At 51.6% G+C, this 16,151-nt stretch overlaps 1 protein-coding gene across 6 annotated transcripts in view; it reads left to right on the forward strand.

Moving 5' to 3' along the window:
* Positions 1-2,024: 2,024 nt before the first annotated feature.
* KCNQ2 (potassium voltage-gated channel subfamily Q member 2) overlaps positions 2,025-16,151 on the forward strand; it is a 66,639-nt gene continuing 52,512 nt past the window's right edge. For all 6 annotated transcript variants that reach the window (XM_068416031.1, XM_068416033.1, XM_068416032.1 and 3 more), the window contains exon 1: positions 2,025-2,320. In XM_068416031.1, coding sequence (XP_068272132.1) covers positions 2,025-2,320 — 296 coding nt within the window. The remainder of the gene's footprint in view (positions 2,321-16,151) is intronic.

Below are 16,151 nucleotides of genomic sequence, written 5' to 3' on the forward strand. Positions count from 1 at the left end.
AGAGAGGAGTGCGATGGATTTGGATTCTTCTTTAGGGCTCACAGACTACTAGTAATCTTGAATTTGTTAATTGAAAATTGCTTCCCCTGTTTGTTGTTGGCCTTTTTGTGGAGGGGGATATTTCCTGCTTTTGGACTGCGCCGCTGAATCTGTAATAATGCACTTTGTACATTAGTGCCAGGCACATTTGTAATTGGCTACCCTATTAAAGAACACTAATGATCTTCCAAGTGTTCACAAATAATGAATAGAATGGCCCCTCACCGAATTGAGTAATTTATTCACTGACACACTTGCAGATCTGTTTTTCCATTATTTAACCCAGCTTTAGTTTTCTGCCTGCCTTGCAGAGATGGCTTCTCTTTTAGCCATGTGTCGGAGAGAATATGGGTCACAGGAGACACATACTGTTCATAAAAATGTAGGGTCGTTCCACACTGGCTGCTCTTTTAGTGTATACAGTAGGATTTGGAGGGTAAGAAGCAGCAGTTTTAGTCTCAATGCTCCTCTTGTCCATTAGTTGTTGTTGGGATTCTCCTGAGGCAGAAGGAGAGGACCAAAAAGCCAGGACTTGGGAAACGTGCTCTGGAAGGTTATGTTGATTTTCTCATTTAAATATGAATTTCAGGAGAAGCATATCAGCAATACAGAATGGTGGGACTGGTTTTTCAACTGCTTCCAGAGGGAACTGGAACACAGCCCTGTGTGGTTCCTGCACGCCCTGAAACTTTGAGAGACCATTTTGCTGCTTCCCTAATAACCACATGGCAAAGCACTTTGACAGAAGCTGCCTATCTGAGCTTGCAGTCTGATTTACATCCACAAAGCCTTGTCCTAAAGCCTTGTTTACTTACACTGAGCACGCAGAAGTGTGCAGTTCACAGATCATCCATGACTTGTTGAGTTGTAAGGGATAGAAAACTCCCTGCAGTAGCACTTGATAGTCCTGGGCTTGATTTTGTTTGGTTGCAGGTCTTCCTTTTGCACTAAAATGTCCCTTTTCTGTGGAGGGCAATTGTGTGGAACAGGTACCCCTGTCTTATCCCAGGCTTCTGCAGACTATGTGTCTTCTCCTGAGTCTTGTGAAGGTGTGTCAGGAGGAGATATTCTTTGGGGCAGAAGCCATCCATGGTGTGTGTGGGAAAATGGTAATGCTGGACCATAACCAATAGGGTATGTTAAAAAGCTGATTTGGGTCAGCACATCTGGGGATGGACCTCCTATACTGGGAGCTTGGTCTCTTGCAGCTTGATGACCACATCATGATGGAGTTTCAGTGCATGGCACAAGCTGAATTTGGGCTTCCAAGTCTTAAGAGGGTGGGTTGGACCTTGGGGAAGCATGGACAAAGGGAATGGCTTTGCACAAGGGGATTTGTGGTGAGGTTGAGCAGGTCTGGTGGCCGAGTGGGCATGTGGAGATGGGACATGGACTTGGGTCCTTCCTCTGAACCTGCAGCACTGTCTGTGCCCGCTGCCAGTGTGACCATGTCAGAGCCGCAGGGATGGGCACCCCAGCACAGGCTGTTACCCAGCCGTTCTCGTGGGGCTTTGCAGAAGGAGCCTGCCCGTGGTGACTTTACGGGGGGGGATGCCAGAGCCTGGTTTGGGGAGGGGACACTGGACCCTGGCTTGGGGGGCTGGGGAAAGATGTCAGACCTTGATTTTAGAGGAAGATGCTGGAGCTTTCATCTGTGGGGATGCTGGAGCCTTCACTTGGGGGGATGATGCCAGATGCTGATTTTTTGTGGGGAGAGGGCAGAGCCTGCTGCTTTTTTTTTTGGGTGGGGGAGGCAAACCCGGATTTTTCGGGGTGGGGGGCAAGTGCGAGAGCCTGACGTCGGCGGGGGCCGCGGCGGGAGGCGAAGGGTTAATGGGGCGGGCGGCGTGCGGGGCGGTGCTGGTGGAGCAGATTGCAGCCGGTTCCTGCGGCTTCGCCTGCGCCGGGCGCGGAGCAGCGGCGGGGAGCGCGGGCGGAGCCCCCCGCCGCCCCCGGCCCCGCTGCACACCCCCCCGGTCGCCACCATGGTGCAGAAATCCCGCAACGGAGGCGTCTACCCGGGGCCCACGGCTGAGAAGAAGCTCAAGGTGGGCTTCGTGGGGCTGGACCCGGGCGCCCCGGACTCCAGCCGGGACGGAGCGCTCCTCATCGCCGGCTCCGAGAGCACCAAGAGGGGCAGCATCCTCAGCAAGCCCCGCTCGGGGGTCTCGGGCAGCGGGAAGCCCCCCAAAAGGAATGCTTTTTACCGCAAACTGCAGAATTTCCTCTACAATGTGCTGGAGAGACCGCGGGGCTGGGCTTTCATTTACCACGCATACGTGTGAGTAAAAGGGTGGGGGGCAAACCCGACGGGAGAAACCCCCCTACCCCCGGTCCGGATCTGCCCCCCCACAGCCCCCAAAATGCCTGCCCAAGAGGGAGGAGGCTCCGGGTGCAGGGGGGGGATGCCGGGGGCCAGGGCTGGCGGGGGAGCCCCGGGGGGATACTGCGGGGTGGCGGAGGCTGAGCCCCCCGCCCCGAGCAGCCGCTGCAGCCCTGGCCCGGCCGGTGCCCGGTGCAGGGCGCACGGTGCCGGGTGTGTGGCCGTGCCGGGGGGGGCCCTGCAGAGCTGGGGGGTGGCTCCTCCGGAGGGGTGCAACGCACCGGCCCCCCTGCCCGCTCCTGCTTGCGGGGGCAGGGGCTGCTCCTGCGGTCGGTGCAGGGGGCTGGAGCAGCGGGAGCGATGGGTAGGGACGGCTCCTCCGTCTTGCTTGCAATCACCATAGCAATGCTGGGAGCAGAGGAACACAAAAGCTCTGCTCAGGCTCTGTCTCTCCTTCCCTCCTCCCCCCCAGCGCTCCTTCTCCCCCGGCCCCATCTGTGGCTGCGAAGGGTTTGGGGCCGGGGTGGGTTTTGGGGCTCTGCACTGGGTTCTGGAGGTATTTCTCTTGCCCCTGTGGGAAGTGGCTGGATTGAAGATGTGTCTAGAAAGAAATGCTCATCAGGGGCTGGGGCTTCCCGACTGCACCGCGCTGGAGCCGTAAACAAAGGAGCAGCCCCGGGGTGCCCATTGCCCCTCTGCCACCCCGGGGTGCCCATTGCCCCTCTGCCACCCGGGGTTTGTAGCCAGAAATGGCCACGTCTGACCCGCCGCTTGGCAGAAGGATGCCCGTGTCTGAAGGCATTGCTGCATAGGGAGCGCAGATGACTTCCCGTCGCTTGGAGGATTGCAAAGGGAGGGTCAAGATCAATGGCTGTGTTACTGCAACTCCCTTCCCTCTCGGACTTTCCACAGTCCCACCGGGCTCTCCTGCAGGCCTGGGCTCAGGCTGGGGTGCTCGTTCCCTTGGCGTCGATGTGTTTTTTTTTCTTTGTGTGTTTTTCATCATGGCTAGGGCCTCTGTCAGCCCTGGCATGAGGATTTTTTGGGCCTTTCGTTGTTTTTTCCCCCCATCCTTTTGCTGTTACGCTGTTCTCAGATGAGGTGGTGGGATATGCTTTCTGGTCCTCAGCCATTTTGTACATTGAGGCCTTCCAGGGAGGTGTTGGTGAGTCGAGTTGGGGAAGCGCTGGCTGGGTGGAAGGGGGAGCTTTGCTGTGCACTGCAGAGGGTTGGGGTCCTTGCAGGGAGCTTGTGTCCCCAGGGAAAGGGGAGAAGAGAAGAGGGAGCATCTGTGGAGCTCAGTTTTGGCTATGGTGAGGAGCGTGAAGTCCAGCGCTGGGACTCCTGAGCATCCTCTGTGCTCAGGGCCGTCCTCTGGAGTTGTAGGTGGTTTGTGTTGCAAAATCCTCCAGAATCATGTGGAGGGACCGAGCGTTCACACTGTGAGCTGTGAGCCTGTGTGTGCGCTGAAGATGGGGGGATGTTGTGTGCAACATGTGCTGTATGTTATTAAATACAGGTGAGACCCCAGCTTGGGGACACTGGGGTGACAATGGCAGAGGTGGAAGGGGCTGAAAGCCAAATGGCAAGTGGCAAGGGTAGCCCTGTTTGCGAGGCCTTTGTAAGAATCTTTGGCTTAAGACAGCAGCTCTGCCTTAACTTCTGACCGGTTTGGCTCTCTGCGGTGGCATTTGCTTGGGCAGCTGGTCATACTCGCAGGGCAGGAGTGGGGACATACCCATGGCTCTCACCATGTAGCTGCATCCCCCCAGCCCAAACAGCCGCATTTCTTCTGGGCTCGTGACTCCACTTGTACCTGCCATGACACCACGTGGAGCCGTGTCTTCCGATTAGAAACCGCTACCCTGGGATGCGCTGGGAGCTGGGTGGCCTCCCAGGCTCCCCTTGGGGCAGATGTCTGGGCACCTGGGAGATGTAACCACTGCAAAACCATCCTCTGAGCCCCACTCACGCACCCGTTGGGAAATGGAGGCTGAGTTCAGGGTTGTAGTGGTAATTGCACCAATGTCTGTGAAGTATCAGTGCTATAATTAATTTTTTAGTGTATCAGGAAGCTATATGGACTGCAGTCTTCTGAACTATACATGTGATAGGTTTAGTCTTGGCAATTTGCTAATATATTATTTAAAGAGCTGAAGGATATAGTAAACATCATGCAAAGTCACGGGGATAAGCCCATGCACCAGTTATTGCCCTTTGCTGCCCAGGTGAGCCTCGGATGGCCCGTGCCAGATTTGTAGGTGTTTGAATGGGGCAGGGAGAGGGTTTTTTGGGTTTCGGTACCTAGAAGTCTCTAATCCAGACAGGCAGCACGGATAAAAAGCTTAGTGGCTGCTCATTCAAAGGTATGGGAGGATGAAGAGACTGGCTCAAGGTCATGAAGTTTGTAAGGGAGAGCGGGAGCCACCCCTGATGTCCCCATGGCTGGTGCAGTGCCCTGCCCATGCTGTTGGGGTCACACTGTCTCCTTCCACCCCAAACCCCATTTTGTGCCAAAGCCTTGAGCACAAAAGCACCTTTAGGCTTCGTACTGCAGGAGTGGGGAGTCCTGAGGGAGATTGTGGATGGGAGAGCCCCATCCTGCTGCTGTCTGTCACTGCTCAGCCCCCCTACAACCGACCCTGCTGCCAGCACCCCTATTTCTCTGCTCCTGCTGCTCGCAGGGACTTTCTTGAATGAAGATTTATCAACTAATTCCAATGCTAACGAGTTCGTGACCCTGCGAGGTTGTTTTTTTAGCTTGTAGAGGTGCTTATAGACCCCCCTGCATTTCTAGGTGTGGAGCTGCTCGGGGGCTGCTGTGCTGCTCAGGCAGCCTCCCTGCACCCAGATGCCAAGAGGAAAACTGTAGAGAGTCTTCCAGCATGAGCATGTTTTAATAAATATGAGAGGTGCCTCTGCATAAGTACCTCTGATAAATGCCTCTCTGCAGAGGCCCAGCTCCCAGGCTGGTGTTGCACTGCCTTGAGGTGCCTGTGCAAGTTGCATTTATTTCCAGTTCTGCATCCTAGATCCAATCCATCCGATTTCTTTCCCCAGTTCTTCCAGTCATCACTCATTCCCCTTCGCACCATTTCATGCATAAGAAACCAGGGAAATTCCGAGCAGCTCCCACCCCACAGCCTCAAACTCGTTAGCGTGGTCTCATCTCAGATGTTGCATCTGTAAAAGCGCTGTTACCTCTGTGAGCAAAAGCACTATTTTATATTTCTGTGTTGTGATTCATTTTTGTACTTAATAGCTCTTCCTACACTCACACAACTGGGTGACCCGCTCATGGTAGCTGTGTGGATACAGATTATATATAATATATATATTTTGCACAGCCTTGTGGACAGCTGGGCCTGCAGGCCCCGTTTTTTTGGAGCACGGGTGGAGGTGAACTATGGCTCCCAGAGGTCTGAGCCTCTCCTGGCTCTCATCTTCTCCCAGTATTTCTGTCAGCATCTTTCTTTTCTATTCCCCATCCCTCCCTCTTTTTTTTTTTTCCTTAGCAATGCAGCACGTGGCCTCATTCTGTTCAAGGTTGAGCTGAAACTTGAAAAGTTGAGCTGTGCCTAAGTAGCAGGCCAGGCTTTTTGGAGGATGCAGCAGCACTTTGATCTTGAGGTAGTTCTCTGCACAGGGGAGGCATTTTGCTTCCAAAATGCTTCAATTTTATTTCTTTTAAAATGGCAGTACTTTTTTTTTTCTTCTAGTTCTTTTGCCTTGGTTATTGTAACCTGTCCTGTGCTCAGCGGTGCTCAGTTGGAAGGGCTGTGGTACTTGAAAGTGATTTTTGTCCCTTCTTGCTATCTTATTTCAGGAGGGATCACTCTGTCCTGTGCCAGGTACTTGCACTGGGCACCCCCATGGCCTGATGCATCTGGAGACACATTTGCTCATCCCCTGGGTGAGCTGCTCGTGTTTGGCCCCTGAGCTGAGGTGGTGGGGCTGGATTTGGGGCAGTAGCAAGAAAACAGCCTGTATTCAGAGACTTAAAGCTGTGTGCCCAGGGCCAACGTAATTCTTGCGTTTCTTACTTTGAATTTACAACCTTAATGCGTCTTTTTAGCTGCGTTAAAAATAGTTTGGGTGCAGTTTTTATCCACATACTGTGCACCATACATTCAGTTAATTAAACAAGTGCATGGACTTAAATTATAGTAAGGAAGAACAATTCCTCATTGTCTAATTCTATGAAAATTTCCTCATGCCATCCCCATCCTGTTTGTTCTTCCCTTTTAACCCAGCCAGGAGTCACCTCTCTCTCCAGAAAGCCTCCTCTCTGCACTGCCTGCATCTGGGCATGGCCACGGCTGGTGCGGAGGGCGGATGGAGAGTTGATGCAATTGCTTCCCTGATGGTCCAGGGTTTCTTGGTGCAGAGGAGGCCTCTTCTGTGACTCCTTCCACTCCTCAGGGACTGATGAAAACATGGTTATTTTGTAGACGTCCATTCCTAGATTATCTGTTGCATCAGATTGAATGAGTCTGGGAACCCTCAGCCATTTTTCTGCTGCTTGGGTTGGGTTTTTAGGCAGCTCTTGTGTTTTGTTTTCCTTTTTTTTGTCCACTTGCATTTTTTTATACTTGCTTTATGGCATTTGCTAATTAGGGATAAATTTAGTTTAACAGTCTCGTTTATCCATCCCCGAGCACTGAGGGGTGGTGGTTCATGGCATGCCCTCACCTACAGGCAGGGATATTGCCAGCAGGTCTGATGCCACCAAACTCAGCCCATCCACCAGTGACATGCAGGCACCTCCTGGGTTCTCCTTGCCATGTCCTAGTGAGTACGTGCGATGAAGGGGCCAATACAGATCTCCCGTAAGTGCTGAGTTTAATGGAGCTGCTGGGCTTTGACCTCCAGTGGTGATACCCTCAGCCGTGCGGTTGTGTCTGTCCTGGGGACCAAGGAGACCTCCATGGTGTGATGCCTCACGAGCTCCTTTTCAGCTGCTTAGTCAGAGCTTGGTGGGAGCAACCTGATTTCAGTCGCTTTAGTGTGTCACGTTCCAGTCGTCACATTCGCCCCACACTGGCATTAAGGAAATGAAAAACAAGCCGATCCTCCAATGACCTCCTTTTTGTGCTGCAACACACCTCAGCCAGATGAGCCTTCCTATGGCTCAAGTTATCGTAAGAGGGAATAACCCAAAAAGCAAGCCCCAAATCCCATACTAAAGGGAAGACAGGCATTGCTTAAAGAGATGAAGTTAGCAAAAATCAGATTTCTTGGGTTGTTTTTTTTTTTTTTGCATTGCAGCAGAGGGAGGGGACATTAGGAGGGTGAGGCACTGCGATTTGTTTGGTGGGGCAGGGTGAGCAGAGGGTTTGCTTGTCAGTTAGGCATCAGTGGGCTTACCAGGATCAAAAGCATGTAAGTTTGGTGTTTGGCTTCTGGGATTTAAGCAGCAAACACTTAGCCCTGCATAATCCCTTTTAAGGTAGCCCAGATGCTTACCTGGTTTCTTAGTCAGTTCTTGAGGGACAGATTCCTCTTTAAATTGTGGTGGCAGGGAGATGTGCCAGTCCCTCTTTCTGCTATGTAATCTCCTGTAGAGAAGATGCAGGAGAGCTGAGAAAGATGGAGAGTGGTTCCTACAAAGGATTAAACTTTGCCTGTGGCATGATTCTTGGGCAAACATGAGCCTGTCCCTGTTGGGGTGATGTCCCCGGTTCCCTTGCATCAGCGAGAGGTCTCCAGCACTGAGATACACGTTGCTGCCAAATAATGCAATGACTTTTAGCCCCCAACAGTCAAAAAGGAACCACATTGCAAAACCAGTTTATTGTGATGGTCTAAACTGAGTTTCATGAATGTATTTAGGTGGGAGCTGTGTTGCAAAGTGATTTGACTAGTGAGCACACGATGGCAAAACCAGGTGGGGCAGAAGGACACTGGGCACAGTGGTTTGGCTGGTGCAGCTGGGTCCTTCACCACCACATGTTTCAATGGCTCCTAGTTGGGTTGCAAGCCAAAAACACTCAGGCTACTCTGACGCTCAGCTATGGCAAAAGGTGACCCCACCAGGACTGCAGGGGTAGATATTTAAATGTGGTCCCTTGGTGGATGTGCCCATCCACCCAGATTAAAAAAAAATGTCATTTTTCTCCAGTAAGAACAAGTTGTGTGATACTTGATCTTATCAGCTCACTGGAGCTGCGGCTGACCTCGGCTCCCCATGCAGTTCTCCTGGCCTTATCCTAACTGCAAATGCAGTCTGCTATGACACATTCAAACTGTTTTTGGGGGGGGGGTCATGTGCATTTGTCTAAAGCACTGAATTAATTACATATAGTGTTGTTTGTTACAGAGTATCTCACACAAGTCACTGGCTGGGATGGTGAGAGCTGCTTTATTACAAGCCTTGGGGCTTCTTTACTGTCTAACTGCCAATAAGTGAGGGGAAACTGGAACGTTCCTCCAGATCTCTCTCTGATCTGTCTTTGATATCACTCCAGCCTCTTAACATGCTTTTTAGATGTGTTGAAAGCTCTGGTGTGTCAGTAAGCATCCATCTGGTGACTTTTTTTGAGTGGGTTGGATGTCTAGGGGCAGCCTTTTCTGAGGCATGGGGAGCAGAAGACCTGTGAGATCTTCTCACCTCTTGCTCTTGCTGCTGTAGGGAGGTAATTTGAAGCTACATCAGGGTCACTGGGACTGCTGGGTGCAGGAGCAGCCTTGTCCATGCAAGCCCTGTGACTGAGTGGTCACTTGAGTCGTTTCAGGATGTACTATGTCCAGACATCACTGGTGGAGTGGGCTTTCAGCTCGAGTTTGGTGATGCTCAGATACCTGCTGGGTTCCTCGCAGAAATCCCGTAGGAGCCTCAGTGCAGATCTTAGGTGGGCAGGTCTGCCTTCTGGAGATGCCCATTTCTCTCTGTTGATGGCAGAGGGAGCCTAAGTTCCCTTGCATACCACAGCTGAAAGCTGGGTGGGATTAGTCCAGACAAGGAGGAGAGAAGACAGAGCTTGTCACAACTTGCAAACTGAGAACTGGAGTGAGTTGAGGCATCTCCCACCTCCTGCCACAGCCTGTAGGAACTGTGGTGTTCAGAGCCAGAACTACCCTGTGGGCATTCTGCCAGGTAAGGTCAACATGAGAGATGGGGCTGATACACATTGAAACGGGATGATGAGATTCTGAGATCCACATTTACCCAGCCATGTCTGAGAAACGGTTTTGCAAAAGGAACCTTTATAGCAAACCCTGATCAGCTTGTGGACTTGCAACCCCAGACCCAGGGGAAATCAGAAGATAATCAAGCCTGATTAATACTGATTACAGTTCCTAAGCAGCTACAGTTGTGTTTAGGCTCTCAGAGGAGAGTGCCCAGTGGTCAGTCTTCATTCAGAGATCCTCCTTTTTTAATGCCTCCCCTGGGAGGATGGGACAGGGCCAAGAAACAAGAGGACAGGCAAGGTCAGAGAGAATGACTGCGCTGCTTGGGTTAGGAGGCAACCATGCTCTATCTGAGCAACCCAGCAGTCTGTCGTGGCTGGCACTTGGTCTCTTCAGGACAAGATTGGAAGAGGCTGAGATCTTTGCCTTCCAGAGGGTCTTTCCTAGGGATTCATCAATGCCTCATTTGTAAACGAATGCTGCTCTGCCTGGAAGTCCTGCTTTCTCCTTCTGAGCTCTGCCAGCCCAGGGAGGTGACAGTGTCAAAGCAGAATACAGCTGGGGTGGTAGCTGAGCTGCTGTTGCAAACTGCAATGGACGAGCACAGCATGGCAGGCAATCCTAATGCAGCTTCCACAGATGTGCTGTCACTCTCTATAAAGTTATTATGATACCTGGGAAAAAAACAAAGCTAGCAGAAATCCTGACTCAAAGGTGACTCACGTCCTCGTCTCTCTCTTGTGTGAATGCAGTAGCTTGTGTCTGGGTACCTGCTGCGTGTGTTTGTTGCAGCTTTGGTTTGATAGGGTTGGAAAAACGGATATAATACAGTGCAAAAGAAAAACTTCAGTCAAGTGGTAGTTGAAATGAATACCAAGGGGAAGACAATACTCTAGTAATAGTACAGCAGTGTGCAAGCACCCCTAATGGAAAGAGAAGTCTACAAGCTTCTGTTCTGCACATCGAGCCAAAAGGAGCCCGTCCCTGCTGTGAGGAGTTATTGTATTGAACAGACGATACCGGTGAAAGGCATGAAGTAGTTGTTGGGGGACTGCTGGTCAGAAAGGGTCATTAGCCATTGGAAGGGGCTGCCCAGGGAGGTGGTGGAGTCACCATCTCTGGAGGGGTTTAAGAAAAGACTGGACATGGCACTTAGTGCCCTGGTCTAGTTGACGTGGTGGTGTCAGGGCAATGGTTGGACTCGATGATCCCAGAGGGCTCTTCCAACCTGATTGAGTCTGTGATTCAATGTTATCTTTGCTCCACTTTTCTTTTTAACTATATTTGCCTGGCTGCCTGTTTGCTTTTGAATTGGTGGGTTGGTTTCGATTTGTGCTCCTTGGGTTTGCAAAAGAAAGTGGGGTTGGCTTTGGCTGGCGCAGATGAGCCAGCCTGTCTTGGTGGGAGATGCCACAGCCTGAGGACCTCCGCAGGGTTAACTTCGGGCTGGGAGGGTGAAGGTACATCTTCCCTGGGGCACGGATCACCCGTGCTGGGGCAGTTTGCTCTGATCTTGCTGTTGGTTACAAATGCAGCACATACAGGGCTGGGAGTTGGGGTTGTCGGCTTCCTCGCTGCGCGAGTGTTATATGTGGCAGCGAAATGGCAGCGCTGGGAGACTTTTTCTCCTGCATGTTTATGGGTTTTCGCACAACTCGGAGTCTCGAGGTGGCCGTTAATTGAGTTTATGCTTGCTCGGAGGTTTGTTACCTGATCTGAAGAACGTAATAAGGGATGTAAGAGCACTCCGTCTTTCACTCGAGAGGAGAGCAAAGAAGTTAAATATAAACATCTGTATATCATAGCTGGACAAACAGGGAGTGAGGCCGTGTTGCCTCCCACCACTTCAAGCCATATGGTGGTTAAGCCTGAATGCTTCCAGGAGGGGCACTGGAAAACAAAATCTCTCCCCAATAACTCATTGCCCTGCACGAAGGGCTCAGGCTGGTGTGGCCATTGGTTCAGTGTCGGGCATTGGTTTAATAACGTGGTTATTCATCCTTCCTCTTTGTCTGGCAAGGCTGGAAATGCCGTGTCTTGTCCAGGTAACCGCTCGCTGGGCCTTTCTCCAAGTTTCCTGGGGTTTATTAGCAACGATTCGTGCTTTAAGGACTAGTGAGATGCCTGAGTCATCTCCTTAGGCAGGGAGCTATTTATTTCAGTGTGTGTGTTACACTCCCTGGGAGTGGGCGTCTCTTCCGCTTTTGGATCCTGCCCTGGCTCTATATAAAGACTCCAGGTTTGAATGAGCAGCAAAACCAACCCTCAGACTGGCTCCATCATTTGGAAGCTTCGTGCTGCTGATCCCGTCTCTCCTGGCTGAAGGAGCGTGGCCGTTTGGAGCACGGGTAGGAGTTTGCATGGGACGTTTGTCCATCTTGGGGTGGTGTAGCTGCTAGGACAGCTCGTAGGGACACAGCGTACTGCGTGTCCATGTCCAGGAGCAGTTCTTGCTCTACAGTGGTTCATGACTGAGGGGGAAGCGTGATTTGTACCTCCTTTTCTCCCTTGAGGCTGATTTGCTGATGCTGTTGGTCTTTTGGTCAGTGAGATTTTTCTTAGGAGAGATGATATATCTCTGGCTGTAATTCTCTGTTGGTATCAGAGCCGGGGCTGGAGGTGCCATGGGCAAATGCAGACAAGCTCCTCAGACATTGCCAGTGCAGGAGCTGCCAGGTTTGGAGGAATTTCACTGTGTCATTTCTACTGGGATGGCCCTTTTCAGACACATCCCATGCTTGCTTGGTGGCCTTACAGAAAGCTGCTTCTCTGCATATGAGTTTGGGGGTGCAAGGAGAGCCCCTCATGTAACAGCTCTCCGGGGAGCTGCAAAGGAGCCAGCACGCTAATGGCAACGGTAATCCAAAAGCGGACTTCACACCCAATTAAGCATCACCCTGAGCCAGAGGGACAAGTCCTTATGTCTTGAACTAAATTGCTGGCACTTGATGAGGGCTCCATCTCCATAGCCTGAGGGACCGATGCATTTAATCCGTATCAGCGCTGAAGGAACTTTGTTAATGTGACCTCGTGGTTTGGTCCTTGTGGCTACTGGATGCACATCGCTGTGGTTGTCGTCTTCTTAGTTATGGATATTTCTGTGAGGAAGGAAAAAGATTTAGAGAAAAGGAGAATTTCCTGAGCTTTTTGTCTGTAATTTGTCAGGCATGACATGCAGTCACGGAGTTTTGCACTGGATTTTTCTTCTTTTCCATGTTTTCCTCTTTAACATCTAGATGTTTTTAACGCTGTTTTTATCTAGCAGCTTCTCTCTTACCAAAGCAGCTAATGAGGGGTAGGAGAATTTCTGCGTTGACCTTTTGTTGCTGATGATGTTTTTCTTTTCTGCAACAGAAATCAGATATAATTTGGAACCTTCTCTGAGCTGCCCCTCCAGGCCCTGAGCCTGCAGTCGCCCTGATGCGTGTTTGTGGGTGGTGGGAGCATCTTGAGTCATGCTAAATGGCACCGAGTGAACTGCTGAGGCTTAGGCTGTGAATCAGTAGATCTCCAGTCTAAGCCTGGGATAAATAACACCATGTAGGTCTGAAACTTGGGTTTAAGTTGGCGATGACTTAACCTGCCTTTGTATGGGGGGAGTGGTTTGAGGTTGTGAGCATAGGGAAAGGTAATGAAAGTGCCTGAATAAGACAAGTGAATGGGACTCTAAAGGTGTGTCTGTCCCACTGCTTCTGCTGGGAGATGGCAATGTAGACATCTACAAGTAGGCAAGACATATCCCAACCTCAGGTCTCTACCCTGTGCTTTGGAATAGCCAAATCTGGGGGCCTGCTAGCAGGACAGGGCTTGATGTTGCCTGGGCTTGACCCATGATCCATATGCGAGAACTTGGGCACCTGCAGAGCACCTCCATTGAATTCACTATTTTACCCACCCCTCTTTGCAAATCCATTGACCATTTGGGTCGATGGTTGGACTTGATGATCTTTTAGGTCTTTTCCAACCTTAACAATTCTATGATTCTATGCTCTGCAGAGCAAATAAGGCTGCTGTGGGTGTGTGCTTGGTGTAGAGCACCTGCCCAAGCCCCAGCTGCAGGAGAAATGGGCTGAAGCTCCCAAACGAGCCCCAGTCCTACCTAGCCTTGCTCTTTTGGCCCTTCTCCCCAAGGGAGCAGATGAGTGTTAAAACCCTCAGAGAAATTCATTAAGCTAATGGATTGCTAGTCCCCATCTGTGGCCAGGGAGGCCTGTCTGTCCTTCAGCCACATCCCTGTGGGATGTGAGTTGGGAAGAGTGGCTGGAGCCTGTGATGGCAACAGCAGGCTGTTGGGATGTGCATCCCATGTGTGAAACACGGGGGGTGGTCAAGCAGCCCAGTGAGGCAGCACAGACCTGATGGATGACTGACTTATTTTTCATTTGCTAAAAACGCAACAGAAATTAAATGAAGATTAATTAAACCTTTTTATTTCCCCCCCCCTTCCTACTGCTTCCTCTTGCTCTTTGCTGTTTCTGGGGAAGACTGAAAAAACGTGCTAGAGAGGAAGCAAAACTCTGAGCATCCTTTCGTGAGCGCAGAATATGGCCCCCGTGGGACTGCAGGGAAAGGCTCTGTAATTACGGGGAACGTCCTGCGAGGCTGGGTTACACAACCAGGACGGAGAGCTGCTCCTGCTTTGGTTTAGCAGCAGCCTGATGATGCTGTAACTCAAAATACTACCCGGCTATTCTCCATTCATTGCTTTTTATCACTGTTGGTGTCCTCAATGCGCAGCACAGACCACTCGCGAGGCTCCGAGCCAAGGAGGAGGTAGGAAGGAGCACGTAGGATCATGAAAGAGCCGTTTGATATTTACAGTGCCTGGTGACTTTAATTCCCAGACAGCCCCAGCGTATCTGGGAGCTGGCTGACGAGTTGCTGGGTGATCTTGCTGTGATGCCACCCAGTGAAGGTGACTCCTTCCCAGCCCTGGCAGGAGCAGGGTGCCCTGATGGAGAACTCGTGCTGCGGCATCTGCTCGTGGGCTCCGCACCAGCTGCTGCCACCTGGGTTAAGAGCCAAGTTAGCGGCCGGGAAAGGGATTTAGGACTGTAACAAGTGCCTTGAGATGTCACATAAGGGAGGGCTAACATCTTGGCTGCGGTGTTGGGCATGCCCTGGTGTCATGTGCTGGAGGACGTCGCTGCTGCGTGCTCGTGGGTGGCTTTGTGCTGTCATTGAAGATGCTGTTGTTGGCTCTGGTCCCTGCGAGCCTTGGTCACTGGTGTGCTTTGCAGTGGTTTTGTGCCAGGCTTTATTCTACTCCAGGAGGATTTTATTGGTTGCAGAGGGCCATGGGCATGCCTTGAGCTATGTGTGGGCTTAACCTCAGCGGTGCCCCTGTGTGCTGGGGGCAATAATTACCCCTATTTTCCAGTTTGGGAGCTGAGGTACGGAGGAATTTGGTGCCATGGGATGCCTGCAACATAATCCAGCATCCCTGCTCCCTGCGCTGTAACCCGGGCCTCTTCCTCTGCCAGCAGTCATAACCCTTTCCCACACAGACGAGGGGACTTCAGCATGTGTCCTTGTCCTGTCAGACCTTCCTAGGCTTTGAATTATTAAATATTGTCTCTGATCTCCATTATAAAGGTTGTTAGAGCACAGCTACTTATCAGAATAGAAAATCCTCCATTTCTGTACTTTAACAGTTGGCTTCGTCTGCTTGTGGGATTTACAATAAATGAGAAGAGTTAAAAAAGCGGGGGGCAAAAAAACCTCATGAGAGGCTGAGGTTGGATGTAAACACAGAGGAGTAACATCCTTGCAAGAGGGTGCCCAGTTTTCTGTCCCAGTACCCGTGTGGTTGCTGGTCTGTATCTTCAGTCAAAAACAAAATCACATGCAAATTCGTTAGCATTAATAGGCTGGGGAGCGTTTGCTGCTGTGACTTCCCCGATGCCAGGTGACAGGTTGTGCTCTGGGGGTGCCCCTTCCCACGCCCCCATCACCATACAACACCACCCCCATCAGCAAACCCCCCTGGCCGCGTTGCTGAGCAATGACTGTATGTTGGACTTAGAGGGAGCAACGAGAAGGTGCAGATGCAGCAAGGGAGACCCAGGCCAGCTGCAGCCTCCAGCCAGCTGCTGGACTCAGTGATGGTTTTATCGTTACTCCTGCGAGCCTGGAGCCCTGGCCGCAGATTGCCATCATTGCCAAGGTCAGATTTTTGCTCGCTGCTTGTCAGACATCGGGTGGTACCTGCTGCTTTGCAAAGGGCTGGATTTGAGCAGCAGTAACCCAGGCCGTGGTCCTGCTCCTGGTTATTCTCCTGCCCTAGAAGTGTCTCACCCCACAGCGGGGCATGTCCGTGCCCAGCCAGGCACTGCCTGTGCCATACACCTGCAGCATCGCCGAGCAGAGCTGCTCGGTGTGACCCAGGCAGGCGATCCCAGGGAATAAACCATGGAAACCATGGAAGCAGGATCACAGTGCTGTCAGCCTGGGTCTGCTTTCCTCGGACCCGGTGGGAGAGGCGCTGTCCCCCTCTCCAGCTCCTGTGCTGAGCTGTGACAGCTCGCCCAGGCAGCAGTAGGGCACAATGCCACAGGGCTGGGGGACCTGTCAGGGGACGTGGACTGTGCCTGAGAAAAAGGGGGTTAAAAGCAGGTTTTTGCAAGCCTTTGCCTGCCATTTTACATGGGAAGAATGT

The sequence above is a fragment of the Nyctibius grandis genome, chromosome 19 (assembly GCF_013368605.1).
Source record: "Nyctibius grandis isolate bNycGra1 chromosome 19, bNycGra1.pri, whole genome shotgun sequence".
Taxonomy (NCBI): Eukaryota; Metazoa; Chordata; class Aves; order Nyctibiiformes; family Nyctibiidae; genus Nyctibius; species Nyctibius grandis.